This window comes from Salmo trutta, chromosome 12 (assembly GCF_901001165.1).
Source record: "Salmo trutta chromosome 12, fSalTru1.1, whole genome shotgun sequence".
NCBI lineage: Eukaryota > Metazoa > Chordata > Actinopteri > Salmoniformes > Salmonidae > Salmo > Salmo trutta.
In genome coordinates this window covers 54,110,736-54,131,617 of record NC_042968.1, presented here as the reverse complement: position 1 = coordinate 54,131,617, position 20,882 = coordinate 54,110,736, and the positions used below count along the sequence as shown (strand labels likewise).

General features: G+C 42.4%; 1 protein-coding gene across 3 annotated transcripts in view; it reads left to right on the top strand.

Moving 5' to 3' along the window:
• The first annotated feature begins 1,667 nt into the window (after positions 1–1,667).
• Positions 1,668–20,882, top strand: part of LOC115203792 (2-oxoglutarate dehydrogenase, mitochondrial) — a 54,267-nt gene continuing 35,052 nt past the window's right edge. For 2 of the 3 annotated variants that reach the window (XM_029768788.1, XM_029768787.1), the window contains exons 1-2: positions 1,668–1,896; positions 7,068–7,621. In XM_029768788.1, the coding sequence (XP_029624648.1) occupies positions 7,388–7,621 (234 nt within the window). In that variant the 5' untranslated portion in view covers positions 1,668–1,896; positions 7,068–7,387. The remainder of the gene's footprint in view (positions 1,897–7,067; positions 7,622–20,882) is intronic. The other variant, XM_029768789.1, reaches the window with a different exon arrangement.

Here is a 20,882-nt window from a genome sequence, read left to right as displayed (position 1 = left end):
ACACGTGTACACACCAATTTTATGACTTTGTTACAATATCATTATTAATTAAAGGCTACATCGCACATTTTTTTGAAGCACAAGGTTACACTTACTGCTGTTAAAGGTCAAATGCAGCCATTTTTATCTCAATATCAAATAATTTCTGGATAACAATTAAGTAACTTACTTTGATTGTTTTCAATTAAAGTTGTCAAAAAGAAACAACAACAGCTTCTTAGCAAAGAGCAATTTCTCAAACAATAATTTAGCTAGTACTGTCTATGAGTGGTCTGAGTTGGGAGGGGAAAACTGGATGTTATTGGTCTATTAATGAATTTACCACCTGGTGATGTCGCCAGGCAGGCCTAAACACCATCCCACCAAATTTCACAGTATTATTCCAACCTCATATTGTGGAAATATATACAAAACACAAGAAATCATGTTTTTGACTGTTCTGGGCCTTTAGATTATGCATTTATGGCAGAAAATCTTATGTTCTTCTGCCCAAATATACCCTCCTCCCACAGGGCAAAAACTCTGATTGGATTTGCAAAAAGTCCTCAAGTAAGAGAATTTCGCATTTTCCCCCCCAATGTCTATCTGCAGGCTGCTAGCTAGCTAGGGGCCACCGGTAGACAGTATCCTTCGCCCAGTATCCTTCTGTTAATGCTACGACGAGGAAAGTAGCTAGCTAGGACAGGTACACCACAGATGGAACAATTAGCAATGTTTCACCGGATGTACAAATCTGAAGCATCCGGTTGGCGTTTCCACTCACCATGGTGATGATAGGAAGCCCAGGGGCCGGCAGTGGGAGAAGATGGAGCAATATGGATTTTAGCCGACATTCTATTAATTTTCTCATCGATGAAACATTTGATCTCAATACAGTTCTTTGTTCCTAAAACTAGAATATTAAAGCATTAAAGCATGCTTTTGCGGCACAGTCGATAACGCCCCGGACCTTGAGCTAGAACGTCGAGGGTTCGAGACCTGCTCTCTGCTGTTTCATTACAATATGTTATGAACAGAGTGGACCACGTTTTGTAGACTTTACCCTTTATCAAAGTTTACAAAAATGGCGTTGTTTATAGGTGCAAGAGCGAATTGTTGCAAACGTGCGCTTCATAAAGTAGGCGTTCCCTAATGGGAATATGCAAATGCATGCTAGAACGTTCCAATAGAATCTCGCAAGCTCGTGCTTGGCTCTGCCCACCTCCTTGCTTGTTCTGCCCACTATGATTAATTTGCTCCAATTGGAAACGACAGGCTGTGCTCTGTCTTGGGTTATTTAAAAAATAGATTTGTGTACACAGTGTCCTTCACCCCTGCCTGCCAAGCACTGCTTTCCCGCAGTTCTGTTACCGTTACGGCGAGGAAGTAGCTAGCTAGTGTAGCCAACCCACCACCGCATAGTGATTACCCTCACCGTAACGTTAAAATAACGCTGGCAAAGCAGTGCTCGGCAGTCGGGGGCGAAAGGACACTGTGTGCCGGTGTCCTGACTAGCTTGCAGCATCAATGAGAGTGGGCGCGGCAGGTAGTAAGTGACGCGGTCATGTAGCAAACGTAGTCTGCAGATAGACCCTGTTTTAATGATTTCACGTTGAATTCGTGTTAGTTGACAACTCAACCAACATGTAATCTAAACTAGACGTTGAACTGTCCAATAATAAGTAGATCGCATGTACCTTATCTCTTACATAAAGAAAGCAGAACATGTGTGCACCTCGCTCCTCTCCTACAAGGATGACGTAACAGTGACGCATATCAGCGCTTGAGTCGGACAGTGCGATAAGAAAGCCTGCCAGCCAGTTTACAGAAGAGACATACGGTGAGAACAGTCTCAGAAGGCGTCTAGCAAGCAAGTTAAAAGCTAGTAGCCTACGAAAAGCCTCGAAGTCGCGCAAAGTAAGTACAGTAGGCGCTTTCTAAAAGTATTATTGCGTTATTTGAGTAAAACCAGCCAGTCAAAGCTTTTTAGACCGTGTCTATAGGTTGTCGAACTCGTGGGTATTGCAGTTTTCTTATTTGTCTAAAAATATACATTTACCGGGTCCTTTATTTATTTATATATAAATCTAAAAGCATGAATTATATGTTTTCCAGCCAAGTATAGACTACCCAACACGTGACCTTGCATTGCGCTTTGTGCGTGCATCATGTGTGTCAGCTACTTGGCTTCACTGGGGAAGCCAAGCCAGCAAAAAAAAGCCATATTTCAACCTATGTGATAATTGCGTTGCTTGCTCTATAACCCATTCGTTCATATGCCACAGTGCTATATAATTGGCAGACACAACAACAAAAACAACAGTCACACAGTGGTGGAATAAATTCAACCACACATATGTTTGTTTCATCCCAAAAACGGAGAACAACATCTGTCCGGTGAAGTCCACAAAGCAAATATTGCATGTAACAAACAGTTACATGACCTACAGCATGGTCAAGCAAGTAGATGTTTCCGACAGTTTACTGAACAACTACTGATTTAGAACCACTGAGAGACAGGAGCACTACCTATTCCAGAACAATTTCAACTTAAACATTATTCAATCAACAAGGATATACACTTAGTCTAATATAGTTAAAACAAACTTAAAGATACCAAAAACAATTTAGTCCAATCAATGTTGCTAAATAACATGTGGCTGTCTATGGTACGGATTTCTGTGTGTGTGCTCAAGTAAAAAAAAACATATGGACCTACCCTTACTTGTAGACTAGAAGCCAATGCCATCCTCCTCACAACATGAAAGACTGTCATACAGTAGGCCTAGTACACACTTTTAGTTTTTGTTTAATATTTTCAACTTGTGTGTTGATTTACGGTGCAGTGGTCAAAACAGAAGTGTGTATACACACACACACACACACAAACTAGCTAGCTTTTTTATTTGAATTTTATTTATTTAACTAGGTAAGTCAGTTAAGAACAAATTCTTATTTACAATGATGGCCTACCCCCGGCCAAACCCTCCCCTAACCTGGATCACGGCCGGTTGTGATACAGCCCGGATCGAACCCGGGTCTGTAGTGACGCCTCTAGCACTGTGATGCAGTGCCATAGACCGCTGTGTTACTCTGTCCCCTTTTAGCTAGTTGAAAAGCGAAGCACATGTGTGTTAGTACGGAAAATGTGGGCAAGACATAATGCATATATATCTGGTGGACATCGGGCATAAAAGACAATTTATGGTCATTCTGGGTTCTGTATTGGCCATACAGCATTTATTGCAATGCAGCCTCTGCAGAAGTCAGGGCATTCATACTTCTTGCAGAGCAGAGCTGTTGTGAAGGAAGTTGTCAAGGAAGTGAGTTTGTGTTTATACAAGACAGACCGCCCCCACCTACAGTCAACCAATCATGTCAATGCGGAACTATACGAAGCCCTCCGCATTGTTTTAAAATTTGGGAGGTGCACCGAGCATGATTTGGCCACCGCAAGCCTCTGGAGGCTCTGCAATTGTGTCACACCCTCCGTACGGATTCTCTGGACCTCATTGCTGGATCAAGTGTACTGTAAATCGGCTTTAGCTTCCTCACATGGGCAACAATGAACCAGCTAAGTTAGCTAGCTAGTTAACGTCAGCCTACTAGGCAACATCTAGGCTACATATTGAACTTCAATTGTCTCACACCGTTATAATCATTGGCCTGTACGGAGAATTAAGTCAAAACCAGAAGTCCAAATCCCCCTCTCCATCCATGGCTTAGGAAAGGGACGATTTTAGCTAGCTAGCTACTGCAGTACAACAACACAAGCAGACCAGAAACAGACACGTTTTTCTGACATTTACATTTGCTTTTGATGTCATTTGATTGGTGTGAAGCCAAATCCAACCTGGCCTCCCTTGGGGGGTGGTTTTGCTGCGCCAGGACTACCCACAGTTGAGCTCAGCTCAATGCTGTTTTGCAAATTATTTTATAATTGTTTTATCAAAGGGACGCCAAATGCATGCTGGCATCAATCAAATGCTATGTTGGCAACATGTCATACTCTTTGTCCAGACAGCATGAGATACATGCACTACACATACTGAGACAGAGGGGCACTGTTTCCCTCACTCTGATGATTTCTCCGGTGAGATATAGATTCAGATAATTGAAGGAAAATTCTGAGAACACAGAGAGATGAAAGATAAATAGTTTTATCATTTTAAATGTTTAATTGGTCAAGTATTTTGGGAAGCCTGGCTTCCCTTGGCATCCATAACTACACGCCACTGCATGTGTTTTGACATGCTACTGACTGGCTGTACAGTCGTGGCCAAAAGTTTTAAGAATGACACCAAATATTAATTTCCAAAGTTTGCTGCCTCAGTGTCTTTAGATATTTTTGTCAGATGTTACTATGGAATACAGAAGTGTAATTACAAGCATTTCATAAGTGCCAAAGGCTTTTATTGACAATTACATGAAGTTGATGCAAAGAGTCAATATTTGCAGTGTTGACCCTTCTTTTTCAAGACCTCTGCAATCCGCTCTGGCATGCTGTCAATTAACTTCTGGGCCAGATCCTGACTGATGGCAGCCCATTCTTGCATAATCAATGCCTGTAGTTGTCAGAATTTGTGGGGTTTTGTTTGTCCACCCACCTCTTGAGGATTGACCACAAGTTCTCAATGGGATTAAGGTCTGGGGAGTTTCCTGGCCATGGACCCAAAATATTGATGTTTTGTTCCCCTAGCCACTTAGTTATCACTTTTGCCTTATGGCAAGGTGCTCCATCATGCTGGAAAAGGCATTGTTCGTCACCAAACTGTTCCTGGATGGTTGGGAGAAGTTGCTCTCGGAGGATGTGTTGGTACCATTCTTTATTCATGGCTGTGTTCTTAGGCAAAATTGTGAGTGAGCCCACTCCTTTGGCTGAGAAGCAATCCCACACATGAATGGTCTCAGTATGCCTTACTGTTGGCATGACACAGGACTGATGGTAGCGCTCACCTTGTCTTCTCCGGACAAGCATTTTTCCGGATGCCCCAAACAATCGGAAAGGGGATTCATCAAAGAAAATGACTTTACCCCAGTCCTCAGCAGTCCAATCCCTTTTGCAGAATATCAGTCTGTCCCTGATGTTTTTCCTGGAGATAAGTGGCTTCTTTGCTGCCCTTCTTGACACCTGGCCATCCTCCAAAAGTCTTCGTCTCACTGTGCGTGCAGATGCACTCACACCTGCCTGCTGCTATTCCTGAGCAAGCTCTGTACTGGTGGTGCCCCGATCCCGCAGCTGAATCAACTTTAGTAGACGGTCCTGGCGCTTGCTGGACTTTCTTGGGCGCCCTGAAGCCTTCTTCACAACAATTGAACCGCTCTCCGTGAAGTTCTTGATGATCCGATAAATGGATGATTTAGGTGCAATCTTACTGGCAGCAATATCATTGCCTGTGAAGCCATTTTTGTGCAAAGCAATGATGACGGCACGTGCAATGATGACGGCACATGCTGGTAACCATGCTTGACAGAGGAAGAACAATGATTCCAAGCACCACCCTCCTTTTGAAGCTTACAGTCTGTTATTGAAAGTCAATCAGCATGACAGAGTGATCTCCAGCCTTGTCCTCGTCAACACTCACACCTGTGTTAACGAGAGAATCACTGACATGATGTCAGCTGGTCCTTTTGTGGCAGGGCTGAAATGCAGTGGAAATGTTTTTTGGGGATTCAGTTCATTTGCATGGCAAAGAGGGACTTTGTAATTAATTGCAATTCATCTGATCACTCTTCATAACATTCTGGAGTATATGCAAATTGCCATCATACAAACTGAGGCAGCAGACTTTGTGAAAATTATTATTTGTGTCATTCTCAAAACATTTGGCCACGACTGTACACAGTTTAGCACAGCATTTTCTGGGCTCCAGGGCTGTGCAGAGACCTTTCAGGGGGCAGGTGCTCAAATTGAAAAATATGTTTTTTTACATATATTTTTGGGATACTTACAGGGGTCAAAATCAAATAGCTAAATGATCCTCGGTATGACCATCTTAAAACAATTTGATATGTTAGCTTAGTAGAAACCCAGGCCCTTAGACCTTAGGAGACATGATTGACATTAGGAAAAGAGGATGGATTATCAGCTGATCGTTGATGATTGGAACTCCCTAATAACACAGTACTTCGATACAGCTACGACCGGAATTTACTTTTTCGTTGCAGGTTAGAACTTACACAGCAGTTTTACGAGATTTACAGTAGCTGCACTTGAGTTTGTTTCACCTTATACTACAGTGGGCTAAATCAGGGTCACCCAGAGTGTTTCTTGATAGTCTTAAACAAATCTACTCTGAAACAAAAGTATACACCTCACATACAGTACCAGTCAAAAGTTTGGACACACCTACTCATTCCAGGGTTTATTTTCATTTTTACTATTTTCTAATAGTGAAGACATCAAAACTATGAATCAGAGAGGTGCGGGGGGCTGCCTTAATCGACGTCTTCGGCGTCCGGGGAACAGTGGGTTAACTGCCTTGCTCAGGGGCAGAACAATTTTTAACTTGTCAGCTGTGGGATTTGATCCAGCAACCTTCCGGTTACTGGGATATACATCACAGAAGACTGAAATATTGTATTGACATTTCTTTGTATGTATCCCTAAAAATTATGCTGAATTATGATTTCGACTGGCTGAGAAAAACTTCTTGCCTGACTGGCTCATCCCGACTCCCGACACATTCATTACTATGGGACAGCTAGAGATCGAATTTCAATATTGAAACAGTGTGTGTGTGTGTGTGTGTGTGTGTGTGTGTGTGTGTGTGTGTGTGTGTGTGTGTGTGTGTGTGTGTGTGTGTGTGTGTGTGTGTGTGTGTGTGTGTGTGTGTGTGTTTCAGCCTATTTGTGTGTATGTGTAGGTCTACGTGTGTGTGGAGGAGTGTGTGAATGTGACTAAGGTCTTTTTTTTTAGCAGACTCTTATTTGCCATTTAGGCAGCCTGGTCTAAATACATAAATAATGATATATGATCCAGCCCATTTCATAAACGTGTTACATGTGCACACAGCACAGGCTGGGTCAGTGGGAACTGGGAAGTATGCCTGTGTGTCTGTCTGATTATGTAATCTCTCTCTTCACAGCCTGAGGAAATGACGATTTACAGGACTGGACCAAAAACCCCCTGAGACAACGAGTGAGAGAGAGTAAAAGAAAGCAGTAGAGAGAGGACACCCTGTACTCTGTGTGTTCCGTGCTCCTGAAAGAAGTTTCCTGTAGGCCCCAGATCCAGGATCAGCTGCCCCTCCTCCAATCTCAATCTTAATCTCAGGAGGGAAGCACACAACTGAACTAAAATCAGCATCTAGAGGATAACTTCCTCCTAATCCTGACGTGTCCTGGCGACAGGTGTTTTTGATCTACTTCCAGGTTTAGCGAGAGGAGCCACTGCTGATAGGCTACCATGCACCGCTTAAGGACTACGGTTGTTAGGCTACGGCCTATCACGGCCCCCCAGACAGCCAAGAGCCAATCACAGGCCAGGTTGGCAGCAGTGGGAGGGGCTTTGAGGACGTTTCAGCCAATGAGGAGTTACACTGCGTCGGTGTCGGCCGAGCCTTTTCTGAATGGGACTAGTTCTAATTATGTGGAAGAGATGTACTACGCGTGGCTGGAGAACCCTAGGAGTGTACACAAGGTAAGAGACTGTGTGTGTGTCTGTGTGCGTGTGCGCATGCTCGTGCGCATGGAGTTGCTTCCCAGGACTATGGCCTCTTTATGTTCAAAACGCAGTGGGACAAGAGTTATGCAAACACCACGATCAATAACCTTTGGTCAGGGCAAACACACATGAGCGCATACACACTAGTGATGCGCAGGTTGACTCATAACTCGCAATACCTGAGGTTATATCCCGGGGCGAGTGGGTTTAGGGTCAAGAAATATTGTGTGGATGAAGGGCTGGTGGGCGGTTTTGAATAAAGAGAAAACTGATGTTGGTGCGTAAGCCTAAGCTTTAGGGCCCTAACTGTACACACGCCAAATACACAGCAATTGCCAGAGTTTAATTCCATAAGAGAAAAGCTGCGAAATGGAGAGTTGAAAATAAAGAGAAGGGAAGGCCAGAACAGTTGCCTACAGTTTGGGAAAGATGTTTTGTGTGGTGATTGTTAGCTGTTTTTTACATTGGATAAAATTAAAGACTCGCTAGAAAATGGTATATCATACGCTACAGTTGAAGAACAATTCTGCTTTGATAAACTTGTGACTCCACTTTTGGAAAATGGCCCTTGAATGTTTTTGTACACCTACTAGAGAGCACTTCTTTGTCTACACCCATTCAGCATCATTCACATCCTCTTTTTTTTTTCTTTTTTTTTCTTTAACCTTTATTTAACTAGGCAAGTCAGTTAACTTCTTGAGGCTACCTGGGACGTTAGCGTGCCACCTGTGGCGCACCCTATCAACAGCAGGTGCATTTCAAGAGCGGCAAATTTGAAACCAAATAAATGTACAAATTCAAATTTCTCAAACATACAACTAACTTACAGCCTTTGAAAGATAAACATCTTCTTAATCTAACCACGTTTACCGATTTCAAAAAGGTTTTACGGGGAAAGCATAAAGTTAGGTTATGTTAGGAGAGTACATTGACAATAGCTGTGTGCAATGCATTGTCGATTCAAAGACATGCCTCACCAAAACCATACAATCAGCTAAAATTATGCACTAACCTTTTACAATCTCCATCAGATGACACTCCTAGGACATTTTGTTAGACAATGCATGCATTTTTAGTTCTATCAAGTTCATATTTATATCTAAAAACAGTGTTTTACTATGGCGTTGATGTTCAGGAAATCGTTTCCCTCCAATACCGGCAGTCAAGTCATGACGACAAAATAATTAATTAATATTAGAAAACATTGCTAAAATATTATATTGTCATTCAAAGAATTATAGATTTACATCTCTTGAACGCAATGGACTTGTCAGATTTTAAATTAACCTTACTGGGAGATCACACTTTGCAATAATCTGAGCACTGCGCCAGACAAATACGCATCGCGATACAGACTAACCGCCATGTTGGAGGAATCTAAAATCGAAAATACTATATAAATAATCCATTACCTTTGATTCTCTTCATCAGATGTCACTTCCAAAGAGTCCCAGGTCCATAACGAATGTATTTTTGTTCAAAAAAGCTCATCATTTATGTCGAAAAACCTCCGTGTTGTAGCGCATGATCTAAGCCAGCCGGACTTCACTTCACTTCAAGAACGGAAAAAATATATTTCCGTTCGTTCAAACATGTCAAACGTTGTATCGCATAAATCATTAGGGCCTTTTTTAACCAGAACATGAATAAAATTCAAGGCGGACCATTGGGTTTTCTTTTAAAACGTTTCGGAATGAGAGTACCCACCATCAAATCGCGCGCCAGGGTGAATGATGGACCATCACGTTCCATGGCTCTTATTCGGTCAGATCTCACTGTAGAACACTCAAAACACTTTGTAAAGGCTGGGGACATCTTGTGGAAGCAATAGGAAGTGCCAGAATATAATTCACCCCCTTTGTTTTTCAATGGCATAGGCTCAAAGTCAATTCAACACATCAGGTATCCACTTCCTGTCAGAATCTGTCTCAGGGTTTTGCCTGCCAAATGAGTTCTGTTATACTCACAGACACCATTCAAACAGTTTTTGAAACTTTAGGGTGTTTTCTATCCATATATAATAAGTATATGCATATTGTAGTTACTGGGTAGGTGTAGGAGGCATTTAAAAATGGGCACATCTTTTTTCAAAAAATTCTCAATACTGCCCCCTATACCCTAACAGGTTAAGAACAAATTATTATTTACAATGACGGCCTATACCCAGCCAAACTCAGACGACGCTGGGCCAATTGTGCGCCGCCCTATGGGACTCCCAATCACGGCCAGATGTGATACAGCCTGGAATCGAACCAGGGACTGTTGCAGTGCCTTAGACCACTGCGCCACTCTGGAGCTCTTAACCTGTTAGGGTATAGGGGGCAGTATTTTCACGGCTGGATAAAAAAATGTACCCGATTTAATCTGGTTACTAATCCTACCCAGTAACTAGAATATGCATATACTTATTATATATGCATAGAAAACACCCTAAAGTTTCTAAAACTGTTTGAATGGTGTCTGTGAGTATAACAGAACTCATTTGGCAGGCAAAACCCTGAGACAGATTCTGACAGGAAGTGGATACCTGATGTGTTGAATTGACTTTAAGCCTATGCCATTGAAAAACAAAGGGGCTGAGGAATGTTTTGGCACTTCCTATTGCTTCCACTAGATGTCACCAGCCTTTACAAAGTGTTTTGAGTCTTATACTGTGAGATCTGACCGAACAAGAGCCATGGAACGGTGATGGCCCATTAGACACCTGGCGCGCAAGTTCATGTTGGGTACTCTCGTTCCAATACGGTTTAACCTGTTTGGGCTAGGGGGCAGTATTGAGAATTTTGGAAAAAATATGTGCCCATTTTTAACTGCCTCCTACACCAACTCAGAAGCTAGAATATGCATATTATTGTTCAGGTTTGGATAGAAAACACTCTGAATTTTCTAAAACTGTTTGAATGGTGTCTGTGAGTATAACAGAACTCCTATGGCAGGCAAAAACCTGACAAGGTTTCAAGCAGGAAGTACCCTGTCTGACAAGGAGTCGTGCGTCTTGCATCTGTTTATTGAAAAGTAAGGATCTTAGCTGTAACGTGACAATTCCCAGGGCTCCGATAGGCTCTCAGAACCCGGGAAATACCTGAAGGTTGACGAGGCAGCCTCAGGCTGAAACACATTATCGCCTTTGGTAAGTGGCGGATCAGAGGACCTTTGAATGAGGCGCATGCACGATTCGCTCCTGAGGAGAAATTTAATTCGGCTGTTTAGGCTCAATGCATATTCCCGGTCGGAATATTATCACTTTTCTACGAGATAAATGGCATAAAAATTGGTTTTAAACAGCGGTTGACATGCTTCGAAGTACGGTAATGGAATATTTAGACATTTTTTGTCACGCCAATGCGCCATGCGCGAGACCGTGATGTAGCATTCTGATAGTGTCTAGAACTCACGAACAAAACGTCGCTGTTTGGATATAACGATGGATTATTTGGGACCAAACCAACATTTGTTATTGAAGTAGAAGTCCTGGCAGTTTATTCTGACGAAGAACAAGCAAGGTAAGAACATTTTTCTTATAGGAAATGTGATTTTGGTGGAGGCTGACCTGGGTGGGTGTCTAAATAGCTAGCCCTGTGATGCCGGGCTATGTACTTAGATTATTGCAAAATGTGCTTCATCCGAAAAGCTATTTTAAAATCGGACATATCGAGTGCATAAAGGAGTAATGTATCTATAATTCTTAAAATAATTGTTATGCTTTTTGTGAACGTTTATCGTGAGTAATTTAGCAAACTGTTAGTAAATTCCCCGGAAGTTTGCGGGGGTTATGCTTTTTCTGAACGTCACATGCTAATGTAAAAAGCTGTTTTTTGATATAAATATGAACTTGATTGAACAGACATGCATGTATTGTATAACACAATGTCCTAGGTGTGTCATCTGATGAAGATCATAAAAGGTTAGTGCTGCATTTAGCTGTGGTTTGGGTTTATGTGACATGATATGCTAGCTTGAAAAATGGGTGTCTGATTATTTCTGGCTGGGCACTCTGCTGACATAATCTAATGTTTTGCTTTCGTTGTAAAGCCTTTTTGAAATCGGACAGTGGGGTTAGATTAACGAGATTCTTGTCTTTAAATAGCTGTAAAATAGTCATATGTTTGAGAAATTGAAGTAATAGTATTTCTAACGATTCAAAAATCGCGCCACTGGATTTCAGTGGCTGTTACGTAGGTGGGACGAGTTCGTCCCACATGCGCCAGAGAGGTTAAAAGAGAACGCAATCGTCCGCCTTGAATTTTATTCATGTTCTGGTTAAAAAAGGCACTAATGATTTATGCGATACAACGTTTGACATGTTTGAACGAACGTAAATATATTTTTTCCGTTCGTGAAGTGAAGTGAAGTCCGGCTGGCTTAGATCATGTGCTAACAACACGGAGCTTTTTGGACATAAATAATGAGCTTTTTTGAACACAACTACATTCGTTATGGACCTGGGATTCCTGGAAGTGACATCTGATGAAGACAATCAAAAGGTAATGGATTATTTACATAGTATTTTCGATTTTAGATCTCTCCAACATGGCGGTTAGTCTGTATCGCAAAGCGTATTTTTCTGGGCGCAGTGCTCAGATTATTGCAAAGTGTGATTTCCCAGTAAGGTTATTTTTAAATCTGGCAAGTCGATTGCGTTCAAGAGATGTAAATCTATAATTCTTTGAATGACAATATAATATTTTACCAATGTTTTCTAATATTAATTAATTATTTTGTTGTCATGACTTGACTGCCGGTTATTGGAGGGAAACGATTTCCTGAACATCAACGCCATAGTAAAACGCTGTTTTTGGATATAAATATGAACTTGATAGAACTAAAAATGCATGCATTGTCTAACATAATGTCCTAGGAGTGTCATCTGATGGAGATTGTAAAAGGTTAGTGCATAATTTTAGCTGATTTTATGGTTTTGGTGACGCCTGTCTTTGAATCGACAGTACATTACACACAGCTATTGTCAATGTACTCTCCTAACATAACCTAACTTTATGCTTTCGCCATAAAACCTTTTTGAAATCGGACAACGTGGTTAGATTAAGGAGATGTTTATCTTTGAAAGGGTGTAAGTTAGTTGTATGTTTGAGAAATTTGAATTTTGACATTTATTTGGTTTCAAATTTGCCGCTCTTGAAATGCACCTGCTGTTGATAGGGTGCGCCACGGGTGGCACGCTAACGTTCCACATAGCCCCAAGAAGTTAAGCCTTAGTCTCACCCATCTCTTTAATTATTCAAATTTGAGGCCATGTGAGTACAGAGTGAGTATGGTAGTGTGCTAAACAAATAATGACCATATCATATAGCTGACATCTTAACTTTAGCTAATTTCTATTTGTTATTACTGGTTAGTAAACTCACAACAAGATCGTTATTGGTGAGCTAATTACAGAAAATTGCTTATGGTTGTGAGTGTGATGAAATAAATGCAGGCCATTCTACCAGAACGTTTTAGAACTTGGAAACTGTCACTTTGGCCTAACGTTATATCCTAATTGGACTTTGGTGCAGGTCATGTTTTTCTTCACATTACCATGTCTGTTTATTTGTCACATGCACAGGATACAGAAGGTGTAAACGGTACAGTGAAATTGTTACTTGCATAAGAAGTATTTTTGTTTAGACATGCAGCTAGCTAGCTAAACAATGAACCATAATTCCAACTCATAATGTTACTACCCTGCATGAATCTTCTGGTAGCTAAAACTAACCAACTAGCTAAGTTCAACGTTAGCTAGCTAGCTAACATTAGGCAATAACTAGCAATGCAAATGGCTCTGAGATACGAATAGTATTACTACACAGATCATACACGTAACGTTAGCTAGCGAGCCAGTCAGCTAACGTTAGCGAGCTAGGTAACAGTACAATGAGAACAACTTTCTGAGAAAATTAGAAACGTATAATATATGAAAATATAGCTAGCTAGACTTTCTTACCCGTATACATGGATGAATTCTTCTCCCTCTCTTTCACAGAAGCCATGGTTGCCCTTAGTTTGAAGATGTAATCCGGAGACAGGTGTTTTATATAACAGTCTTCTTCTGTGTGTTCTCTTTTTGACTCCCTCCGCATTATTTGCATTCAAATTCCAGAATTATATCCATCTCCTTAGCTATCATACTCTGCTTCCACCGGGCATTCCACTGATTTCAAAACTCAGTCCTCCAGAAAGTGGAGAGCATTAGAAACACTTATGCAGTTCTTTGTAATATCTTTCAAAATAGCCAAGTTAGAAAGGATTACCTGGGGGGGATAAAATGACGCCGTAGAGAAAACACAGCATTTCAGAGAGCTTATTAGCGTAGCTAACACAATTGTGGATCTGATGATTCAAAAGATGACTGATAACATTACTAAAGGGATCGATGTCAAGATAGGAACAGTCTTGGAGGCAATAGCAGGCCATTCAGTCGAACTACAGAAGGTTGTCAAGCGTGTTGATGAGGCGGAAGGAAGAATTGCAGCTGTGGAAACTTTAACTACATCAATGGACACTAGGATAAAGGCACTTGAGAAACAGGTGCATGAAATGGCGGAGCACATTGATGATTTGGATAACCGAGGACGCAGATGCAATATCCGTGTGGTGGGACTCTCAGAAAATTCTGAAGGGTCACGTTCAGTTAAATTCTTTGAGGAATTTGATTCCTGGCTAACTACAAATGGATACTAAGGCTGGTCGTGTGAAGCTGGATAGAGCCCATCGCTCTCAAACATCGATATCCGGTCCCAACCAGCGCCCACGGCCAGTGGCTATAAAGTTCCACAACTTCACCGACAAGCAGCGCGTTATGGATGCGGTTAGACGCATCGGATCTGACGGTATTCAATGCCAAGGTCCAAGGGTCTCATTCATCAATGAATACTCCACGGCAGTTGTACGAAGACGCAAGGTGTTTGATGAGGTGATTATGCAGACTTAAGAATCTACATTGGAGATTTGAAATCCCCTGCATGTTAGCTAGCGGGGAAACCCCCTTTGGGAACTTGACATGTTTATTTTTCTGTTGTAGTATAGTTCGGGTTCAGGGTTCATATAGTTTGTTTTGGCCCGGTGAGAATGGGGAGAGTTTAATCCATGGGGAAAGGTACCACCCTATCTTTACAGTAGGATTCAGTTTACATATTGGTTAGTCAAAGTGAAATGGCAGGTAACAGACTGCGTTTATGTACATGGAACATTAGAGGGAGCCATAACCCCATTAAAATGAAAAAAGTACAAATTAAATATTGATATTGCTCTGTTGCAAGAAACTCATTTGGATGATAAGGAGCATCTAAAATTGCAACAAGGGGGGTTTGGCCAAGTGTTTTTCTCATAATTTACATCCAGAAGTAGAGGTGTGGCTATTCTTATGAAAAAGAACCTACCACTTAAGGTGTTGAATTGTGTGAAAAATACATTTGGTTGATTTGTTATAATTTAAGGTACTTTACAAGGACATTTCCATGATGAATTTGTACTTCCTCCCTGATTTCCTCACTAAGGTATTTCTAGACTTTTCAGAATTAAACTGAGACACTGCAGTGATTGGACCCACTTATTGACAAGTATCCCAGCAGCATTGCTTCACCCTCTCCTCAAGCTAGGTCGCTTAAAGCTATTTGTGTTGATCTGGGGTATGCTGATGTCTGGAAAACCTTTCATCCCTCCAACAGAGAGTTCACTTTTTACTCTGCACCTCATCGATATCAGACTAGAATAGATTACCTTTTTATGCCCAGGATGTCTTTGCTGTCTGTTTTATCTGCTAATATAGGAAGCATAGTCATATCTGATCATGCTGAGGTGATCCTGGACATAAAACTCAAAGGGGCACCCAATCCATCAAGACATTGTAGATTGAATACAACCATACATTTGCATCATATTTTATTACAGAGTTTAAAGCATTTTTTTCTATTAACTCTCAATCAACAGATAACCCCTCGCTCTTTGAGAAATTTGTAAAGCATACGCCAGGGGTCTGATTATGTCATACTCAGCCACTAAGAGGTGGAAAAAACGTGAAAAGCAAAAAACGTTAGAGGGTGAATTAGCAACTAAAGAGAAGACTACAAAAAAATGTCCTCTCCTGCCCTATTAAACGAAATGTCAGTCCTTAGATCAACATTGGACTCTCTCCTAACACAGAATGCTGAAAAGAAAATGAGATTTGTCAGGCAAAAGCTTTATGAACATGGTGATAAACCAGGAAAATATTTGGTGTACCTAGCTAAAAAGAGAGCAGACTCCCAGTCAATTGCTACTATTACTGATTCTGATGGCAACCACTTATATGAAAATAAATGGATAAATTAGCAATTTAAGACATTTTATGCAAATATTTATGCCTCAGAAGTGACAAATGATGGACCCAAACTAATGGAGGACTTATTTTCTAAGATTGAGCTCCCAACTATTTCCAAAGAACAGAGGTCTCTCCTTAATGCCCCTATTACCAAGGAAGAGATCATGTTTGCAATTGAGAAATGGCAAAATGGTAGGGTCCCAGGACCAGACAGGTTTTTTAGTGAGTTCTATAAGAATTCCATGGCCTGATCCTTGAGCCATTGCTTGATATGTTTAACCACTCATTTTCAAATGACTGCATCCCTCAAACGGGGAAGGAAGCTAACATATCACTTATTCTCAAAAAGGGAAAATGCCCAGAGTCTTGTTCCTCATACAGACCTATTGCTCTTCTGAACATGGATAGAAAATAGCTTTTTAAAATTTTACCCACATGACTAGAGGACTTATTGCCACTAATTGTGAAATGGGACCAAACTGGCTTCATTAAGGACCGTAACTCATGTAATAATGTCAGGCAGCTTCTTAATGTTATTCAAGCCTACCAACGAAGTGCTGTGGATGGTCTTGTGCTCTCCCAAGATGCTGAAAAAGCATTTAACCGTGTGGAGTGGTCCTACCTATTCTTTGCTCTAACTAAATTTGGTCTAGGTGACAACTTTATAAAATCCTCAGTCTACTGTCCTTACTAATGGGCTAAGGTCAAAAAGCTACTCAACACACAGAGGTACAAGACAGGGATGTTCTTTGTCCCCTCTCCTATTTGCGCTCGCTATGGAGGCCATCAGAACAACACCTGCTATACAGGGTCTGCTCATTGGTGACATTCATCATAAAATAAGTTTGTATGCTGATGATGTTTTGATATTCAAATTGAAAATTTGCATGGAAAATCTTTCCTGTTTTTTTTTGTTATTGCATTTTCTCACCTGTCCCTAAATGTCTTTGCTGCTCGAGAGAAATAGATCAAATAGAACTTTACCGATGTCAAATAGATTGAAGCATTCTATCAATGTGTGACATATTTTCTGGTGAGCAAGGGTTTATTTAGTCTACTAGGGCAACAAGTAATGACAGAAGAGATAAAAAATAAAAATAAAAAATAGCTTGTGAAAATGTGAATAGGATGTCATTCCAGAACAGATTTGTTCCCTGGGTTTTGTGAGGTTGTTATTTATTCTCAGTGTCAGGAGGCCAGTGAGATGTTAGAAGCGAAGGTTTCCGATTAGGAACATTAGTTCATGGCAACGTGTTGTGTTAGAATGACGTAGCTGTCAAAAGACAATGGACTTCTTTTGGGGATTTGCGTGTATTGTTAGGTATTACTGCACTGTTGGAGCTAGGAACATAGGCACTTCGCTACACCCGTGATAACATCTGCAAAATGATTTAGAGTCTAATTTAGAGGCTGATGGTCTGTGTGTGAGTGTGTATGCTATAGGGGCATAAGCAGATGTGCATATGCATGCATGCACACACACATACACTTGCATTGAAGTTTAGCAGTCGTTGTGGTTTCTCTGTGGTATTCCAGTGACAACTGCCTAATCTCTAAAGCCTGTAAGCTCATTAGACTTTCTCCCAGGTTAGAAACAGTTACACACCTGTGTGTGTGTGTGTGTGTGTGCGTGTGTGCGTGTGTGCGTGTGTGCGTGCGTGCGTGCGTGCGTGTCGTTGACCACATGGTTGACCCAGTCTTACTCAATATGCCAAGTCAGAGCCTGGAAGCCTCACCAGTGAACCAACTCAATGCCTGTGTGTGTCGTCATCATTGTCTGTCTGTCTGTCCGGTCTGTCTGTCTGTCTGTCTGTCTGTCTGTCTGTCTGTCTGTCTGTCTGTCTGTCTGTCTGTCTGTCCTGTCCTGTCCTGTCCTGTCCTTATATGTATTTGTGTATATGTGCGTATGTGGTTGTACATTCCTACATGCATGTCAAATCAATTCCAATCAAATTGTATTTGTCATTATTTTTCATAATTTGCTTGTGTGTGTGCGTACGTGCCTGCATACATCCTATGTGTTTGATTGTGTGTGTGATACAGCTGTTCTAACAGTTTGTTCTAGTTTATATATCCCAGAACCCTGATTATGAAATGGTGTGTGTTACTGCATCCCAGTATTTAGCCAGCTAAAGAATCCTGGCTGGCCCACTTTTGAAGCATTCTCAGATGCTTGATCTGTTCAACCAATGCTTGCCATGGCTTACTGACATAAAAACATAGCCCTAGAAACTACTGTTGACTTCATGTTATTGTTTATGTTATTGCAAGGTATTTGTCACAAGTGTAGAGAGGAGTAGGCAGGAGGTAGTCGCAGGTTTAGAACTACTGAACTTATTAAAGCACTATATATCTAAAAGCGGGACAAATTCCAAAGTGCAAAATAATAAAGTACTCAGGAAATAGTAGGAGCCTGGGAGAGAATAGCCCCTACTCCAACCTCTGAGGCGTCCACCTCCACGATGAAGAGCAGAGATGGGTCAGGATGAGCCAGAACAGGTGAGTTTGTAAAACGTTCCTTGAGCGCACAGAAGGCTTCGTTGGCCTCCTCAGTCCAGCGCAGCTGTCTAGGACCTCCCTTCAAGAGGGAGGTGAGAGGGGCCACCACTGTGCTGATACCCCTAATGAAGCGCCTGGAATAGTTGGCAAAACCTAGGAAGCTCTGCACCGCCTTTATGTTGGATGGAACAGGCCACGACCGTACTGCACTGACCCTCTGCTCTTCCATCTCCACTCCCTCGGTGGCTATCCGATAGCCCAGGAAGGAGACCGCCTGCTGGAAGAATAGGCACTTCTCCGCCTTGGTGTACAGGTGATGCCCTATCAGCCTATCCAAAACGGACCTGACGTGAGAGGCAAGTTGCTTGCGTGTAGTGGAGTAAACCAAGATGTTGTCTATGTACACCACTATACAGCGACCCAACATGTCTCTAAACACCTCGTTAATGAAGGATTGAAACACTGAGGGTGCATTTGTCAGGCCGTAGGGCATTAGCCTGTATCGGTACTGCCCGGTGCTTGTGCTGAAGGCGGTCTTCCATTCATCCCCCTCTCTGATGCGCAACAGGTTGTAGGCACTGCGTAAATCCTGGGTGGACAGAGAGGAGCAAGGCACATCCATGCCTACCTGGGAAGAAGCAGGAGCGCTCCTCGGCCTATTGCTTCCTCGCCTGGTTCCCTTTCTGGGACAGGTGTTCCAGGGGTGGTCTGACTCCCCGCAGTAGGAGCAGAGACCCTGTTGATGGCGGCATTGATGTTCCTCTGGGGGAAGGTGCATCATGCCCACCTCCATGGGCTCAGTCTCGCTGGAGGTTCCTGGGAGAGACCCGAACCCCTGGGATGGGCGACGACAGGCCCGCAGGAGATTATCCAGGCAGATGGCCATGACGATGAGCTAGTCCAGCGTGAGGTCCTCATCGTGACAGGCCAGTTCGGTCTGGACATCCGCCTGTAGCCCGCAGTGGAAAACCGTCAACAGGGCCTGGTCATTCCAGCCAGTGGACGCAGCCACCATCCAGAAATCCAGAGCGTACTCAGACGCTGTCTTGGACACCTGGCGTAGACAGAGGAGATGCTCACCTCCCTCTCGGCCCTTTGTAGGGTGGTTGAAAACTGCACAGAAGAGTTGGGTCAAGCGCTCGTAGGACTGCACTTCTGGACCGCCCCTCTCCCAGGCGGCGTGCACCCACTCCAGAGCCCAGGCTGTCAGCCCCGAGATCACCAAGGCCACCTTGTCCCTCTCGGAGGCCATCCTGGCATGACGAGCAAGGTGGAGGTCACACTGCAGGAGAAACCCCCTACAGTGAGCTGGAGTGCCATTAAACCTCTCCGGGAGGGGCAGGTGGACGTTGCTGATCAGACCGGGTAATGTAGATCGTGACTGGAACAACCGTGGGGAGCTGGGAAGGTGGTGGTGTAGCCTGCAGCTGGCGTATGGTCCGGAGCACCTCGTCCATGGCAGTACCAAGGTGCTACAGGCACGAGTCGTGGTCTCCTATAGCGGAGAGGCCGGGATGTCCTGCTGCTTCCTGTTCTCTTGGGTCGGTCATTCTGTCACAAGTGTAGAGAGGAGTAGGCAGGAGTAGGCAGGAGGCAGTCGCAGGTTTAGAACTTCTGCGTTTATTAAAGCACTACAGTGGGGGAAAAATGTTATAACATTTTTGACATGCGTTTTTCTGGATTTTTTGTTATTCTGTCTCTCACTGTTCAAATAAACCTACTATTAAAATTATAGACTGATCATTTCTTTGTAAGTGGGCAAATGTACAAAAATCAGCAGGGGATCAAATACTTTCCCCCCCCCACTGTATATATATCTAAAAGCAGGACGAAACCCAAAGTACAAAATAATAAACTACTCAGGAAATAGTAGGAAAACAAGAAACATTTACAATGACCGACAAAGACTTCTTCTATTTCTATGAGGTTTAACGGCGGTTGGAATCCAATTTGTTGCATTACCACCACCTACTAGACTGGAGTACAACTCCCTTATACTTTGCTTGAAAAATACAAATGTAATAAATTAAATAGCCTACCGTCTAACACTACACTCACTAATTTCAAAATTATATAAAATTAAATTAACACCACCCTACTCCACTAATTAAATGTATTTACTCCTACCTCATGTCATCATCCTGAAAGGATGGGACATCACCACTTAACACACCCTGTAACTCTTCTGATGTCAAGTCTCGCACACCAAAATACCATTCTGCAGCTGTCACCACAACCTCAATTTTCTGCAACTTCCGTTCCATCCCTGCAGTACAGTTGAAAACCATTACTTTAGATGCTAAAAATCCAATCTTACTCAAACTTATATCACTTTTTGGCCTACCCCTCTGTACTGGTATATCTCTACTACTCTCACCACTCCTCCCCCTTAACCAATCTTCCTCTACTTTCTTCACTGCCTCAGTATATGACAAATTC